Source organism: Oryx dammah, unplaced genomic scaffold (assembly GCF_014754425.2).
Source record: "Oryx dammah isolate SB20612 unplaced genomic scaffold, SCBI_Odam_1.1 HiC_scaffold_16, whole genome shotgun sequence".
In the NCBI taxonomy this organism is placed as follows: domain Eukaryota; kingdom Metazoa; phylum Chordata; class Mammalia; order Artiodactyla; family Bovidae; genus Oryx; species Oryx dammah.
The window spans coordinates 12,867,590-12,886,534 of record NW_024070200.1 but is presented as its reverse complement, the minus strand read 5'-3'; the positions used below and the strand labels follow the sequence as shown (position 1 = coordinate 12,886,534).

Below are 18,945 nucleotides of genomic sequence, written 5' to 3'. Positions count from 1 at the left end.
TAAAAAAGAGCAAACATTATCTTTATTTAATAATTTTTGATATTTAAAATACAACTCATCAAACATCCACATTAATAACAGTATCCTCAGTGTTCAACAGTGCTTTGGAAGCCCGGCTTTTCTAAGGACCAGGCAGGAAGACCTGTGTGTGTATTAACGGCAAGACAACTCAGAGAGGAGAGCACACACACCAGGGCTGCAGAGTTGGGTCCTGAGCAAATGGCACTGCCACAGTGCACCTGTGTCGTGGCCAAAAGGATGCTTTTAATTCTTTACTTGAATTTCAAAGGTTACTTATACAGAACAGTAATTTTTAAAAATGCATTCCTACTAGTCCAGTGTTGTAGAAATTAGGTAATCACATTCAAATGTATGTTTTCCTCTTTAAAAAATTCCTGAAAATATTCACTTTTGAACTATGCAAGAGACAAGTGAAGTGCTTCCTAAATGAATCAGGAATTCCCAAATATGTTTCACAAATGCTTTCTACTCCCTGTCTTATGAATCCATGGTCTTAAAACATTTATTGACATACTATGATAATTAAACATGCCAATTGCAATAAATTAGATGTGGTTAGTAGCATTAATTTTTGAAAATGCCAGACCATTTTGCAAAAAAAATTAAAATAGCAGACATTTTCTTGAACAACAAAAAAAATCAAAATTCAAGAATTAAACAACCATGTCAATAATATTTTCATTCATGAAAGCAAAATGAAACAAAAATATTTTGTGTATTTAAAAAACAACACAAGTTCATTCATTTCTTTAACAAAAGATGCTGGTTACAAAGGGACCAGAAATGAAGCAAAGTTTTTATTTTGAAAATATGAAAAATTACTTATACTGCTGAAATAATTAATCCAATCTGATTTTTCTTAATTAAGATCACATCTGTAATATCTCCATACTTGTCAGGGCCCAGCTGCAACAATTAACTTTGAAAGTAGTGGCCATAGGTCCCTCCAATTGCAGATAAAGTTTCTAATAGGAAGTCATCAATATTAATGATCGAATCCTCTCAAGAATTTAAAACATTAAGATTTATTTTTCAATCTAAGCAGTTTCAAGTATTATCATTACATTTTTGCTTGTGCACTGAGAACCAATCTTTTTTGCATTTGCACACCTCCAAATGGGCCAATTTTAAGACATTTAGTAAATCTTGGCACTAGTGTGATACTATTTAAAAACAGTATCAAACATGCAGACATTGAAAATGTCTTAGGCTCTTACTGGCATAAAACTTACTTTATTTGACTTAACATCAAGTGAAACAATGTAGAGGATGGGTAGTTTTGCTCCTCAACTAGTTTGGAGATTTTCTTCATTAACTATGGCATGAATAAAGCCTCAATTAAGAAAAATTAAGTTTTAAAGAAAGAAAGCACCTTAAATATTCTGTGAATTGTAAATTATTTGGCCAAGATCTTAGAGGTGAAATACAGTTTACTTGCAGCAGCCTTTCAAACTACTTGCATTACTGAAATATTTGTATGTTAATTATGGTAAAAATATTTAATGATGGTTTAGATTAGATGTTAACTACTCTGAATTTTTGAAACATAAATAACTACTTATTAAATCCATGACATCTATAAGTGTGAAAGTGTTATTTCCAAAGCTTGTTTAAACTTCACTTATAACACTAGCATTGCCATGGTACTTATTTTATCCCAGTAATACAAATTATACATTAGAAAAATGATACCAATAGTTTAAATATTAAACATTAAGGTGTTCCCAATTGGTAAAACAGAATGGAAATCTTTCTATAAATAAAAGTTCTTAGCAGGACAGTTACAGTGAATTTCATTGTTTCTGACTTGCAGGTGGTTTAAAGTAAACCGTACTACTTGTGTAAACTATAACTTTGTGTAACTTAAAAATTTTCTTCCTGTGGTTATGAGCATTGGCATCTTTACATACTGGCCAATCAATTAAGAAATGGAATCTAAATGCTCAATAATATTTATGCCAATCCACACAAGATGGCAGTTTACTAATGATTCTGAGTCTGCCTGCCAAATGTAACAATTTCACAACAAACTAAATAAACACATTCAAATATATCCAGTGTGTGCTCAGCCCTGCTTTAAAAAAATACCCTAACAAAAGAAGGTCAACATCCTATATTCCTTTAAGTGCTTTAGCAAGGGTGTGTTATATAAGAACTTCATAAACTTTCAAGGTTAAGACTTTTTAAAGTATATTCACTTTTTCACTTTTGTATAAGGTAGTTCATCAATTCAAATGTAAGAATTAATGTATTTTTTTTTCAATGAGAAAAGATACAGGTCAAATATCCATGGAAAATATGACTAGCATACTTGGGTTAACTACAGAAATGTCCAATCTTAAAATATTTTGGTTTGTAAATCTCAGGGAGTAGTACCAAACTCCAACATCCCTTGCACTTCTAAAAGTTTATAATTCTGAAACACTTTCAATTGTCAAAAGAAAACTTTAGATTTTAAAATAAAACTGTCTAATTTTATGTAAGGGGAACTTCATAACTTGGCACAAAATAATGACTTAAAAAAAGTCTGTCTCTATCCAAGTAAAAGCTATTTCATAATCATAAATAAAAGGTATTTTCTCATCTCTTTTCAGTTAGCAATAAATCCTACATCAAAAAATTCCCTGATAAAATGTGTGTAGCCATACACCAGGGTATGGCAATATATCATACTTTAATTTTCTAAGTTGTCAGCTGAAATTTCTTCTTAAATTTTAGCTAATGAACAATTCAACATTCAAAAGGGCTTCAAAGGGGGATGGAGAATGAGGGAAGGGGAGAATCTAAAAGGCCCATTTCAGAGAGACATGGTTAACTTTCACGAAAATCATCCCACTGCAATGACCCAGCAAGACACTCTGCATCCCAATTAAAGCATGTTTATCAAAACTAAAGACTTTCTTATTTACAAATCCATTAAATACTGTGCCTTCTGTAATTCGAAGCTATTTCAACATGATGCAAGTGTCAAGTCACAGCACAAATTTCAATGCAGTTTTGTTGGTAAATTATTTTCATGTTCTAAATGGTTATCTCTGGCAAGCTCTACCTACTAAAAGATGTACAGCAGAAGCAGACATCCACACTTCCTAACTCAACTGTAAACAGCTCCAGTCACAAGAGGAAAAATAAAATGAAACTGCTACTAAAATTGAAGCCCAAATTTCATCTATCATACATTCACAGTGGGCACTGCATGTTGTTTTCCATACACTGTATGCAACAGAAGGAAACCTGCACACCATGCTCCTCCTATTTTTCTCAATTTCAAAAGAAAAGGAAATAGCAGGGTGCAGGAAAGAGGGTTACAACACAACCTTAAAGTTCTGACATAACCGAGGAGAGAGCCACAAAGCATCTGACAATGGATGTGCTCACACGTGACAGAATTCTCTTTTACTCTCAAATACTTGTGTAGAGCTGATTTCAGAGTACAGGAATGCACTGGAGTCATGAAATAATGATCCCTTCTCAGAGGGCTTAAAAACCTCAAGAAACATTACCATCTTTCAACAGAGTAGTAGAAAATAATGAAAACCAGGTAACAGGGAAACTGTGATCAGAGAAAATAAAGATGAGAAACCACCCAAGTGCACGATACATAGTCAGAAGGAAAACAGCTTATCCTGGAACTGCTGCTATTATCAAAATGGAGAAGACAACACTGTCCTACAAGGTTAATTTGGTTAAAGAGAAGTAAGAGCAACTATTAGATGAAAAGTGAGCCAGATTCACTACGGAGAAGGGAGGAAAAGAAGACAAAGTGTGTGGGGAAAGTTCTGTGGCCAGAGCTAGTTATAATTAGTTGGTCTGCAAAAAGATCCAAGAAAAATGCCCTAATTTTAGATATGTTAGATATTGCACACTCAAGAAAGAAAAAAGAACATTTAGAAAACTCTTTTAAATTTCTTTAATTGCTGAATGCCTCTTGGCTAGTGTTTGGAGGATCATTTTTTAGGCCTACAACTGATGTATTTTTCCACCTTATTACTGTTTTGTTTGCAAACCACCTAAGTCTTTTTTCCTCTGTTGAAAATTGTTCTCTTTGACACATTACCAAAATGGACCCTATGCTGTAATCACACAGGACAATATTGGAAAGACTGAATATCTAAATGATTTGTGAAAGGTATTATTTTTTTCCTTCTGTTTTGAGATTACTTCTAACAGTTTCTAAAGACATGGTCACAGCTGCCTGAAGCATGTCTTCTTCACTCATAGAATCGCCTGTTGGGGATAAAATACATATTTCTTAGAAAGTTCTGGAAAATTTCCAAAGTCATCAAAAGGTAAGCGCTCAGAAGCTATTTACTTGACTACTATAGTTTCCTTTGTTGATTCTGAAAGTTTACAGACAGTAAAATCCACTCTTTGGCAGTTCCTCAAGTTTTGACAAATACCAAGTGGTATAACCATCACCACCACCCAGATAGACAGAACCATTCCATGCACCCAAATATTCCCTCATGCTGTCTGTGCAGTCAGTTCCCAATCCCTAGGTCTAGGCAACCACTGACATGTTTTCTGCCCTACAGTTCTGCCTTTTCCTGCATGGCAACACAAATGGAATCATGCATTGTGTATGCAACCTTTGAATATGGCATCTTAAACAAAAGCATTATGCTAAGGGAAAGAAAATTTAACTTTGTGTCTGTCAATGATCCATACATTACTGAAAAGTTTGTTTTGAGAAATAATTATTTATGCACAGGAAGGTGCAAAGATAGTTCAAAGAGGTCCTGTGTACACTGACTAAATTTCACCTAATAATTAAATCTTACATAACTACAGCTCAAACCTAAATCTGAATACTGACATTGGTATTTACAATGTTGTGCGTAGTTCTATGGTATTTTGTTGTATGTGAAGATCTGTGTAACCACCACCATCACCATCACCACAGTCCAGACTGAGAACCACCAAAATCTCCCTCCTGCCATCCCTTTTTGTGCACACTCACTTCTCTTCCCTGTCCCCCCGACATTCCTTAACTGCAGGCAACTGCTAATTTGCTTTCCATCTCTATCAATTTGTCATTTTTAGAATGCTACACACTTAGAATCTTACAGTGTGAGATCTTTTGAGATTTATTTTTTTGTACTCAGCATAATACCCTTGAAATATATTTCAGCTGCTGCATGTATCCACAACTGGTTTCTTTTTTTAAAAAGTTAAAAAAAATTTTTTCTTTTCGCCACACCACATACCATGCAGGATCTCAGTTCCCTGACCAACGACCTAACCTGTGCCCCTAGGAGTGGAAGCACAGAAGTCTTAACCACTGAAACAGCAGTGAAGTTCCTGGTTTCTTATTAACACTGAGATGTATCCATGGGATGGATGTACTGCAGTTGGTTTAACCATTCACTTACTGTAGCACACTTGTTTTTTCCAGTTTTTATCATGACAAAGATGCTATGAACATTCAAGTACAGGTTTTTGCATGGATAGAAGTTTTAATTTCTCTAGGATTAAAGGGGAATATAAGTGATGGCTGTATTGTCACTGTATATTCAGGTTTTATAGAAATTACGAAATTATTTTCCAGAGTGGCTGCACCAGTTCAAATGAAAGTTAAAAATCTTACCTCCCTTTACTTTCCTCTGATTATAATTACCTTAAGTTTTTCCTATATTTTATAGTAAAAACCAATCAGTTATAATTCTTCCTGCAATCATAAAATATAATTTAGAAAACTGAAAAGGAGAGGTAAGTCTATTGTGTTTACACATATTGTTATTCCTCCTACTGTTCTTTTTAAGTATTTATTTGGCTATGCTGTGTTTTAGTTGCAGCATGCAGGATCTGTTGCGTGTGTGTGTGTGTGTGCGTTGTGTGTGGCACAGGGGGTATCTTTTACTTGCAGCATGGAAACTCTTAGTTGTGGCAGGTGGGATACAGTTCCCCATTGTTGTTCAGTCACTCAGTTGTGTCTGACTCTGCCATGCCATGGATTGCACCACACCAGGCTTCCCTGTCCTTCACCATCTCCTGCAGTCCAGTCAAACTCATGCCCAGTGAGTCAGTGAGGCCATCCAACCATCTCATTCTCTGTCATCCTCTATTCTTTCTGCCTTCAAATTTTCTCAGCACCAGGGTCTTCTCCAGTCAGTCAGCTCTTCGCATCAAGTGGCCAAAGTATTGGAGCTTCAGCTTCAGCATCTGTCCTTCCAATGAATATTCAGGGTTGATTTCCTTTAGGATTGACTGGTTGGATCTCTTTGTTGTACAAGGGACTCACAAGAGTCTTCTCCAACACCACAGTTCAAAGGCATCAATTCTTCAGTGCTCAGCCTTTTTTATTGTCCAGTTATCACATCTATACATGACTACTGGAAAAATCATAGCTTTGATTATACAGACCTTTGTAAGCAAAGTAATATCTCTACTTTTTAATACACTGTCTAGGTTTTTTTTTTATTTTAGTTGGAGGATAATTACAATATTGTGGTGGTTTTTGCCACACATCGACATGAACAGGGATGGGTGCACACGTGTCCCCTCGTCCTGAACCCCCCTCTGACCTCCCTCCCCATCCCATTCCTCTGGCTTGTCCCAGAGCACCAGTTTTGAGTGCCCTGCTTCCTGCATCGAGCTTGCACTGGTCATCTATTTTTACCTATGGTAATATACATACTTCAATGCTGTTCTCTCAAAATCACCCTACTCTCACCTTCTCCCACATAGTCCAAAAGTCTGTTCTTTACATGTGTCTCTTTCACTGCCTTGTATATAGGATTGTCATTACTGTCTTTCTAAATTCCATATATATGCATTAATATACTGTACTGATGTTTCTCTTTCTGACTTACTTCACTCTGTATAATAGGCTCCAGTTTCATGCAACTCATTAGAACTGACTCAAATGCATTCTTTTTTTACAGCTGAGTAACATCCCATTGTGTATATGTACCTCAACTTCCTTATCTGTTTGTCTGCCGACGGACATCTAGGTTGCTTTGATGTTCTAGCTATTGTAAACAGTGCTGCAATGAACACTGGGGTATATGTGTCTCTTTCAATTCTGGTTTCCTCATTGTGTATGCCTAGCAGTGGGATTGCTGGGTCATATGGCAGTTCTATTTCCAGGTTTTTAAGGGAATATTCATACTGTTCTCTCCTGGAGAAGGCAATGGCACCCCACTCCAGTACTCTTGCCTGGAAAATCCCATGGACGGAGGAGCCTGGTAGGCTGCAGTCCATGGGGTCTTGAAGAGTCAGAGACAATAGTGACTTCACTTTCACTTTTCAGTTTCATGCATTAGAGAAGGAAATGGCAACCCACTCCAGTGTTCTTGCCTGGAGAATCCCAGGGATGGCGGAGCCTGGTGGGCTGCCGTCTATGGGGTTGCACAGAGTCGGACACGACTGAAGTGACTTAGCATACTGTTCTCCACAGTAGGTGTGCCAGTTTGCATTCCCACCAAGAGTGTAAGAGGGCTCCCTTTCCTCCACAACCTCCTCAGCATTTATCATTTGTAGACTTTTTAATGGCAGCCATTCTCACTGGCATGAGATGGTACACTATGGTTTTGATTTGCATTTCTCTGAAAATGAGTGACATTGAGCATCTTTTCATGTTTTTTTTTTAGCCCTCTGTATGTCTTCTTTGGAGAAATGTCTGTTTAGTTCTTTGGCCCACTTTCTGATTGGGTCGTTAGTTTTTCTGGTATTGAGCTGCATGAGCTGCTTGTACATTTTTGAGATTAATTCTTTGTCAGTTGTTTTGTTTGCTATTATTTTCTCCCATTCTGAAGGCCCCCTTTTCACCTTGCTTATAGTTTCCTTAGTTGTGCAAAAGCTTTCAGTTTAATTAGGTCCCATTTGTTTATTTTTGTTTTTACTTCCATTCCTCTGGAAGGTGGGTAATAGAGGATCTTGCTGTGATTTATGTCAGATAGTGTTCTGCCTATGTTTCCCTCTAAGAGTTTTTTAGTTTCCAGTCTTACATTTAGATCTTTAATTCATTTTGAGTTTATTTTTGTGTACGGTGTTAGAAAGTTTCTAGTTTCATTCTTTCACAGGTGGTTGACCAGTTTTCCCAGCACCACTTGTTAAAGAGATTGTCTTTTCTCCATTGTATATTTTTGCCTCCTTATAGGTTTCTCAGGAGACAGGTAATGTGATCTGGTATCACCATCTTTTTAATACTTTTCCACAATTTGCTGTGATCCCCACAGTCAAAGACTTTAGCATAGTCAATCAAGCAGATGTTTTTCTGGAATTTCCTTGCTTTCTCTATGATCAATGACTCCACAGAGTAGGCTTTTCTTGGAGCAAAAAGAAAATCGAGGCTACTAACCACTCTGTCTTTCTCTGGTCCTGAGCTCCCAGCCAGTTTGTCTTCTCTCTGCCTTTCAGATTCTGCTTATATTTGCTTTATACAAAAGCCCAGGGTTGTTAGCTGTACTTAGCAGAATGTATAAGGAAAAGTACCAGTTCATTCCTTTTTATTGCTAATAGTAGTCCTTTGTTCGGATCTAACATTTTATGTGTCTATTCACCATCTGAAGAACAACCTTTAAGCAGCTTCCTGTTTGGGGCTATTATGAACAAATCAGCTAGAGCATTCACAGGAAGTTTTTGTGTGAATCTAATTTTCTTTTCTCTTGGTTAGAAACTAGGAGTTGGACTACTGGATTCCATGGTTAAGTGTACATTTAAGTTTGTAAGAAAATACTAAACTGTTTTCCGGAGTTGTTGTACCATTTTACACTCCTACTTAACAATGTATGAGAGTCCCAGCTGCTCTGATTCTTGCCTGCATTTGGTATTGTCAATTTAACTATTTTCTTACGTCTTTCTTGTAAGCGTGTAATGGCATCTCTTTGCGGGTTTAGTTTGCATTTCCCTAGTGACTAGTGATGTTGAGTATATTTTCATGCCCAATTTTCATCCATATACCTGGTAAAGTGTTCAAATCCTTTGCCCATCTTTCTGAGTTATTTTCTTAGTTTTGAGAGTTCTTTGCATGTCCTACTTACAAGTTCTTTGTTGGATAGTTTCTTTTTCAGTCAGTTTCTACTATCAATAACTGGCCAACATTCAAGACCTATTTATTAAACCAAGGTCTAATAAGTAATTCTAGACTTCTATGTTGTAATGCAGACTACACTTAAGTGTTTTTAGTTTTCCAAGTAGTAAAATGAACTTATTTTCCACCTACTATTATTCATTATCTTTGAGAAACTTTTGGAAAATGTACCAATTACTGTGACATTGCAAATACTATTTATAACTTTAAAGCAAAACATTCATTGAGTGTTTTAAGGACACAAGTACATTAAGGAGTTAGCCTGCTCCTTAATCCAAGAAAGTTTAGTAGGTCACAAATTCATTCAAGAGTTTCAGTATAATGAAAGAGAGGAGAAAAAAGCTTACAAAGCCAAAAATCATATGGAGGCTGTGTGTCAAAGAGAGCATGCAGGCAACAAATGTGACGTATGGGCAGGAGGCGTACCTAGATCCCTGTCAGGCGCTTCAGAGCTTGTGCTCGACTTTGCACACAGATGTGTAAGCTGTCCTGGCGGAGCTTGCTGCTGCTGCTGCTGCTGCTGCCTGAAACATTCAAGAGTGAATGTACATTTAAAAAACAAAACCCAAGAATAACATGCCATGAGAAAAACCATTCCCATGGAAAATAAATGGTTCCACAAAACAAAAGTGTCACTGGCTTGAACGCCCCAGAAGAAGGCAAGAGCAATCATTCTGACAGAAAACAAACTTATGATTACCAAAGGGTAAAGGAGGGGGAGAATAAATGAGGAGTTTGGGATTAATAGATAGATACTACTATATATAAAATATATAACAAGGTCCTACCGTATAGCATAGTGAACTATATTCAATACCTTACAATAACCTATAATGGAAAAGAATCTGAAAAAGAATATACATATATCTCAACAATTTTGCTGTACACCTGAAATTACATTGTAAATCAACTACACTTCAATTTTTTAAAGAAAGAGCAATCAGTCTGATATAAATTACTGAAAAGCATCACAGTGCTGATCCTAGGAAACCTAGATAGAAAATTCACATTTATCAGACAAATTAACAGGTAGGTATTTTCACCGTAAAAATAACACACTGTACCAATGGAGTCACTATTTTTATGCAAATGTGTTGGTTTACAGGTCCTTAATATTGTTGGAAGTCACTGAAAATCAGCACCTTTGAAAAGATAAAGCATCTCAAATTATGGGCAGATTAAAATGATCCTTCCATGGCTGGCTCCTCCCTGTCATTCATATCTAGGCGTCAGTATCTCCTCAGAGGCTTCCTGGTGGCTCTGATGGTAAAGAATCTGCCTGCCAGTGCAGGAGACCCAGATTTGATACCCAGGTCAGGAAGATCCCTTGAAGGAGGAAATGGCAACCCACTCCAGTATTCTTGCCTGGTGAATCCCATGGACACAGGATATTTCCTGAGTGTTTGAGCTAAAGCAGCCACCTGCCATTCTCACACTCTCATTTAATTTTCAGTATAAACTATCATCATCTGATATTCTTTTGCCTGTCTCCCTCTGTAGAATCATAAACTAACGAGAGCACAAAGCTTATCCTGCTTGTTTCTCCAGTACCTAAACCTGTGCTTGTCACCAAATACTTCATGAATGAAAGAAATGAAAACAACTATTTAAACTGCATTATCAAGTTTCAGTAATACCTGCTGCATTAAAGTAAATTCTCCCTGTATTTTTTTTCAAAAGGAAAATCCATGTCATAACAATTCACACATTAAAACGTTTAAACATGATGGTTATGATGTAAATAGGTAGGACAGTATCCTTATACTCAGAAAATATACTTAAGTTTTGAGAAATATAATGGGAAATTGTAAGTTATCTTAAAGTGATTCAGAAATATCAAAAATTGGGAAATCTAGGTGGAGGGTATAAGGAACTCTGAACTATCTCTGCTTTTATATCAATTTAAAATTACTTCATATACATACATATGTATATGCTAAAAATTAAAAACAAACAAACAAACTTATAAACAGCCGACAGTCTAAGCAAGAAGCTAACAGCTTTCCAAAAAATGCATAAAAGGATTTTTAAAGGAAGCAGAATTTTTTTTTTATGAATGCAAAATTCTTTAATGGGGTAATGAATGATACTTCCTGTTTTTTTATCAACCTCACCCTCTAAGGTATTTCTCTTTTTTTTTTTTACTGTTAAAAAAAATTCTTTTTCTTATTGAAAGTTAATTGCTTCACAGAATTTTGTTGTTTTCTGTCAAACCTCAACATGAATCAGCCATAGGTATATATATATCCCCTCCCTTTTGAACCTCCCTCCCATCTCCTTCCCCATTCCACCCCTCTAGGTTGATACAGAGCCCCTATTTGAGTTTCCTGAGCCATAAAGCAAATTCCCATTGGCTGTCTATTTTACATATGGTAATATAAGTTTCCATGTTACTCTTTCCATACACCTCACCCTCTTCTCCCCTCTCCCATGTCCGTAAGTCTATTCTCTATGTCTGTTTCTCCACTGCTGTCCTGTAAGTAAATTCTTCAGAACCATTTTTCTAGATTCCATATATGTGCATTAGAATATGATATTTATCTTTCTTTCTGACTCACTTCACTCTGTATAATAGGTTCTAGGTTCATCTACCTCATCAGAACTGACTCCAATGCTTTCCTTTTTGTGGCTGAGTAATATTCCACTGTGTGTATGCACCACAGCTTCTTTATCCATTCATCTGTCGATGGGCATCTAGGATGCTCCCATGTTCTAGCTATTGTAAATAGCACTGCAATGAACAATGAGATACATGTGCCTTTTTCAACTCTGGTTTCCTCAGGGTATATGCCTAGGAGTGGGATTGCTGGGTCATATGGTGGTTTTATTCCTAGTTTTTAAGGAATCTCCATACTGTCTTTCATCATGGCTGTATCAATTTACATTCCCACCAATAATGCAAGAGCGTTCCCTTTTCTCCACACCCTCTCTGGCATTTATTGTTTGTAGACTTTTTGATGATGGCCATTCTGACTGATGTAAGGTGGTTTCTCATGGTTATGATTTGCATTTCTCTAATAATAGTAATGTTGAGCATCTTTTCTTGTGTTTGTTAGCCATCTGTATGTCTTTTTTTGGAGAAATGGCTGTTTAGGTCTCTCTCCCACTTTTTGATTGGGTTGTTTTTCTGGTATTAAGTTGTATGAGCTGCTTGTATATTTTAGAAATTAATCCTTTGTCAGTTGTTTCATTTGCTATTATTTTCTCTCATTCTGAGGGTTGTCTTTTCACCTTGCTTACTGTTTCCTTTGCTGTGCAAAAGCTTTTAAGTTTAATCAGGTCCCACTTGTTTACTTTTGTTTTTATTTCCATTACTCTAGGAGGTGGGTCATAGAGGATCTTGCTTTATGTCATACAGTGTTCTGCCTATGTTTTCCTGTAAGAGTTTTATAGTTTCTGGTCTTACATTTAGGTCTTTAATCCATTTTGACTTTATCTTTGTGTATGGTGTTAGGAAGTACTCTAATTTCATTCTTTTACATGTAGCTGTCCAGTTTTCCCAGCACCATTTATTGAAGAGGCTGTCTTTGACCCATTGTATATTCTTGCCTCCTTTGTCAAAAATAAGGCACCCATAGGTGCATGGGTTTATTTCTGGGCTTTCTATCTTGTCCCATTGGTCTATATTTCTATTTTTGCACCAGTACCATACTGTCTTGATGACTGTAGCTTTGTAGTATAATCTGAAGTCAGGAAGAAGCAGAATTTTTAAATGCCCAGTAATACAACAGGGCTTCCCTTGTAGCTCAGATGGTAAAGCATCCGCCTGCAATGCAGGAGACCTGGGTTTAATCCCTAGGTTGGGAAAATCCCCTGGAGAGGAAATGGCTGTCCATGGAAAATCTAGGTTGATACAGGGGAGCCTGGTGGGCTACAGTCCATGGGGTCACAAAGAGTTAGACATGACTGAGCAACTAACATATACAACACTATAAAATAGAGTAGAATAGCAGACTTTTTTCTAGAACCCCTCTTAATCTTGTGTTTTAAATATGAGCAACGAGGCAAATTCAGCCAGTGGGACCTGCAGTTTTTCCCTGCTGGCCTCTGAGCCAGACACTGATGTATGCACAGGTTCTGGGGAGCATGGCTAACAAGGGACACATAGGCAGTGGGCTCCCACAAGCGTACTCTGATTCTGGAACGTGACACGAAAAAGACAGGCTGTGAGGTATGAGGAATTCCTGGTGCATCCTCTCCATGCCCTCCTCCCCCTCCATTCAAGAAAGTATTTCAGAATGCAAGGGAGTGATAGGTAAGAGAGTGCCTTTAGAGAGATAACCTTCATTCTACTTCCAAGTGAGAAGTAAATCAACTGCCAGCCTTGAGAGTATCTTGACACCTTCCCTATGTGGGGACACTATAAGATGGACCATGTTCAAACAGTAAATCAGCATCCTTTCCCCCTGTGCCTTCTAACATGCCTTCAGCACAAGAAAGGCTGGAAAACTGAAAATGACATGACTTTTTGACTGTTTTCGAGCTAGGAGTCTGGCTACCAGTTAAACACATGCCTGAGACTTACACAGCAGAGGAGGTATAGTCATCTTCTGCAGCTTTGGTGGGTCTCTGCTGGCAGGTAAAGCCACGGAGACGCCAGTTCCACAATCCTGCTTCCTGGCAGCTGCAGCCGGGGCCAGACTGCAGGTTTCCATGTCTAGGCAACTGTGGTGGCAGCTTCCTGGTCCTAGGGTCACAGCTAAAGCAGTGTGCTCTTAAACTCGATATCCTGATTCTGGTTTGTCCAAAGGAGGCTTGAGAGGGAGGGGATATATGTATATTTATGGCTGATTCACACTGTTGTACAGCAGAAACCAACACAACACTGGAAAGCAATTATCCTCCAGTTAAACATTTTTAAAATCTCTAAGTAGTTTCTGTTTTTTAAGCTGGACTCTGATAAACTACATCACACCACTGAAGTGGTAGTTCAAGTATTAGGTAATCAAAAAATCACAGTAACCCATGACTACGAAAACATTGGGTTTTCCTGGTGGCTCAGATGGTAAAGAATCTGCCTGCAATGCAGGAGACCCAAGTTCAATCCCTGGGTCAGGAAGACTCCCCTGGAGAAGGCAATGGCTCCCTTGTTTCTCTCCTGGTTAAGAACCACTTTTTTAATGACAGAAAGAAAGAATCAGCATCATTTCAGAGTTACATCTGGAGAAGGCATTAATAATGCTAAGTGTATCTGTAGGCTACTTCACAGTTTACAAAACAGTTTTATATACATTGCCTCATTTGGTGTTCATAACATGGGAATTAAGGTTTTACAATGATATAGCTGATAAAGTAGAGTTTTGCTCAGGGTTCTATATGTACCATGGATTTGGAGATTACCACTGGGAAAAAATATCACAGCTATGAAAGTATCAGCTAAGGACGCCTACTCATAAACTATAAATTTCCAACAGGTAGACTTTCAACAGTATTTTCATGCTTAATCCATGACTGTGGCTAAACTGTGGCTACTACATTAAGTATGAAGCTTCATATACTCTACAGGAAAAAAAAAAACAAAACTATAAATTTCAATGAGTAACAAATTAGCACCAGGGTAAGTTTGGAAAAGATCAGAAGGAAGAAATGGCTCCACAGGCTTACAGCCAAGTTCTCCACAATACAAGCTATTGTGACAAGGACCCATCCAGGTTTAATAATCAGGAATTCTAGTGAAAGGCAAAAATCAGTTTCTCAGCTCCTTCAATCATGAGTCCTACAAGATTCTGAACACTAACCAAAGTTAAAAAGCAACCCCAAGAAGTTAGGTCTTAACTCTTCTCAGCAACAACTAACTGTGTAAAACATTCTCTAGGTCTACTCAAGTTACCACCAGTATTTTCAAAGTCAAATTAGGAGGTAGGGGATAGGAAGCTGAAGCTGGAACCATCACTATACTTTCTCATCCAATCAACTAACCCCAATCAGAAAGGAGACTCAGGCATTTTTAAAAGGGCACAACATTGAATAAAACATCTGCATTAGTTATAGCTAGCATTCTGCTTGTTATAACTTACTTAGTCATTATGAAATGTTAGTTACTGCATTATCCTTTGTGCTATAAAAATTTTAATTTACTGAGTTCTACATTTTTAATCCAAAAAATCTTAAAAACTTTCTTTAATAAAAGAGGGATTTGTTTTTATACTTTATTTAAAGATGGTTTCCTTTTCTTGGATGTACTTGTGAATTTAACAGTTTCTCTATAAAGTATGTTTATGATTATTCTGGAAAAAACTGAAGTCTCAAAAAAGCATGGCAGAAGTATCACTTGGAAACTGTTTTGGAGAGCAGTTTAGAAAACTTTACCAAGGCTTTAAAAATGTTCCTGTGCTTTAACTTAGTAATCTGAAATTTTCAGGATAATTAGAAGAAATGATGAGAGATGTGAGGCATAAAGTTAATACAAGGATTGCTCTTTGCATTATTAATTATAATAGCAAAAATCAATAGGTTCATAAATTGTGATACGCACATTTAATAAACTACAACATAGCCTCTTGCAAAAAATATTCACAATCATGGGAACATGTGATATACAATATACGTGCATTTGTGTGAGTAGAAGTGTGACTGTCAAAACAATATCATTAGTTATTAACGGTAGGATTGTGTTTTTTTAGATTTAGATATCTTACGATAAATTTATCGTAACCAAAATATTATTTTTTATCTAAACACTGAAAGCTGTTTTTATCACTGACTAGTTAGTTGATGATATTATAGAACTATAATGAATAATTATCATCTGATCTTTATTCCATTACTGTGTGACAAAATCACTTGGTGATATTAAGAAAAAACCACGTATTTTAGTGGAGAAGGCAGTGGCAACCCACTCCAGTACTCTTGCCTGGAAAATCCCATGGATGGAGGAGCCTGGTGGGCTGTAGTCCATGGGGTCGCTAAGAGTTGGACAGGACTGAGCGACTTCACTTTCACTTTTCACTTTCACGCACTGGAGAAGGAAATGGCAACCCACTCCAGTGTTCTTGCCTGGAGAATCCCAGGGACGGTGGAGCCTGGTGGGCTGCTGTCTATGAGGTCGCACAGAGTCAGACACAACTGAAGCGACTTAGCAGCAGCATGTATTTTAGAGACAGACATGAAAATCAATACAGATGAAATACTATGATTTAGATTTATTACAAAATAAGCCCACCCTGCAGGGGGTGGGGGTGGAGATAAGAGTAAATAGCATGGGAGACGGGGGCATAAAAACCAAAATGGCCAATGTGCTGATATTTGTTATACGTGGGCAACAGATAAATCAGGGTTCTTTATGCTAGTTTCTCTACTTGCACATAAATTTGAAGTTTATCATATTTTAAAAATAAAAAAGTTAATTTTAAAATTATAAAGGGAGTGACATGCACTAATAAGCACTATTTTGAGATTTCTATACAGAATTAAATCCATTAATCTATCACTGAATAAAGACTAGAAATATCTCACATTAAGAGGATGTCAGTTGATCAGAACTTTCCTTCATATACTTCTGAGTTGTGACTTAAAAAAAAACAGAAAACAAGGTAAATATTATCTTCATTACACCATCCAATGTAAAATGTGCCAACATTTTAGATACGGCTAAAGTACTACCAATTATGATGCTTAAGAGTCTTCCGAATTGCAGAGATGTTGAAATATGAAAATATGTGCATCTTAGAATTGATAAAATATAGTAAATAACAGGGCAGACTCAGCCACTGCCTTAGTTCTCTGAGCTGAGATCAGAGGATCTGAATATCTATTAGAGGTCTTGTGATGGTAAGATGGAGTTTTATCTTTAAAAAAGAGAAAAGGGGATGAAGACCTGTGAATGACGTTTACTGGCAAGGATAACGATATGGGTGAAATTTCTATTTTGAGAGCACTTATACAGCTGGCACAAAGTTAGGTCCTAGGAGCTGATGGTTGAGATTTACGGTTACTCTCATGCCCCTGATGCTGACGGGCCTGTGGTAGCCAACCTCCCCCATCCCCAGGTGTGGTAACGAGCAGAGCGGTTAAGCACCAGCTCTATTTGAGAGTGTGTTCTCCTATGATAAATGGTGTTTTTCCTATTAATTGACAGAACTTTGTAGGGTTAGTCAGGTAACCAAGAAGTATATTCAAAGGACCACAGGGCTTTGTTCTTGCCTTGATCCAACTCCATTTTTCTTTTGATGACTGAAATTTTACAAGGCTTCCTTCACCCTATTTCATGAAAATTTAATTAGTACTGAGGCAAAATTTTCTCCTAAAACCATATTTGATTTCAGTTTATTAGAGAGAATTCGAAATAAAATGAATGGTTAGGTCAAAGCTATATGTCTGCAAATAGACAAAACAGCCAACATGCGGTTTTAATATGGTCCCAACTACTTTACTTTTCAAAGTAGGCTTCTCTTCTCTTCCGTAGCTCTTCTGAAGTAGGATGTGAACCCGATGTCTGTGGGATATCTTGACATCTATTTCTGGAAGTACCTGAAAACCGAATAAAACACAACAAAAAACAGTTTTATTTACCAAGTCATGACGTGTTTATACTTAGGTGAAGGAGCTTTCAAAAAGTTTTCTTCTCAAAACTATTCTGCACCATTCTGTAAATGTAAGAAAGGCTCTGAAAGGTTCAGGGAAAATCAGAATAAGGTAGTTCAACCACACCTGTTGTCCACTGCAGCCACGCCTACTGTCATCTGTGACACAGTGGACGTGAGGTAAGTTCAGTGGCCATCTGGCAGGAGAAATAACTAGCACCACACGTGCTTGCTCTCTACTTATTAGAAATGAATCTACACTTTTTAAAAATAAATAAATTTATTTATTTGGCTGCACTGAGTCAGCTACGGCACTTGGGATCTTCCTTGCACCATGGCGGATCTTTGCTTGAGGCACACAGACCCTCTAGTTGTAGCGCTTGCAGGCTTAGGTGCTCTGAGACATGTGGGATTTCAGTTCCTTGACCAAGGATCGAACCCATGTCCCCTGCTTTGCAAGAAGGATTCTTAACCAATGTACCACCAGGGAAGTCCCAGAAATCAATCTACACTTTTGAAGGCACAGAATTCCTAGAAGTAACTTAAAGTGGATGATTGTAGAATAAACCCACTCTGTATATTCCTCTATCTTCAAACATCTGGGTACTGACATAACTTAAGTATGTTTCCCTGTTCTTACTAAATTATTGCTCCAATCAGATTCTGCACAAATTATGAAATAACGTGGGAAGAAGAGTAAAGGACACAAAAATGTCTAAAACTAATAAGGCTGTGTCTGTCCACCACTGGGCTAACCTAGCAGGACTCTGCTAATCCAAAATGGGCCTGTGCACCATACAGAGTACTCAGACGTGGCCAGGAGGCATGAGCAGTTCAGAATAAAATATAGCATAAAAAGGATAATTTTCATATTAACAGAAACTCAATTTTATTTAGATACTTAAGGAATTCAATTGATGTGTAATTTCATTAGAAAGTAGAAGGCAAATTCACATTAGACAAAAACAAAAGAACCCCCAAAAAAGAAAACCCGTTACACTTTTAAAGTAAGCCCCTTTGAGCAACATCCCAGACATTTCCCTCTACTTGGATTCCCTGGGGTGGGAGTGGGTGGGGGAAGAGGTGTGGTGGGCTAAAAGAGTGAGCCCACCAAAGTGAGCTTAAGCCAAAAGTTCCACAGCCAGTAAGTTTTAGAGTTTTGTAAAATCAATTTATAGTCTCTGTCCAGACCTTCCTTCACAGCCACTAGAATGCATTTAAACAGCTGGTCTTGGCAAGGGTCCACTGACCTCACAATGATTATTAGCTCCATTTAGTACTGTGTTTGCACAGTATAACCAAACTGAATGACCAGAAATAAAAATATAACTGGTCCTAATATAATACAAGTCATAAAGTTATATGTAT

At 37.3% G+C, this 18,945-nt stretch overlaps 1 protein-coding gene across 3 annotated transcripts in view; it reads right to left on the bottom strand.

Annotated features, from left to right (window-relative positions):
• The window catches only part of ATXN3 (ataxin 3), a 39,040-nt gene continuing 20,095 nt past the window's right edge, over nucleotides 1-18,945 (bottom strand). For 2 of the 3 annotated variants that reach the window (XM_040256622.1, XM_040256624.1), the window contains 3 exons: nucleotides 17,428-17,524; nucleotides 16,766-16,768; nucleotides 8,091-9,579 (listed from right to left, as the gene is read on the bottom strand). In XM_040256622.1, coding sequence (XP_040112556.1) covers nucleotides 9,432-9,579; nucleotides 16,766-16,768; nucleotides 17,428-17,524 — 248 coding nt within the window. In that variant the 3' untranslated portion in view covers nucleotides 8,091-9,431. Of the gene's footprint in view, nucleotides 4,249-8,090; nucleotides 9,580-16,765; nucleotides 16,769-17,427; nucleotides 17,525-18,945 lie in introns of those variants that run through there. The other variant, XM_040256625.1, reaches the window with a different exon arrangement.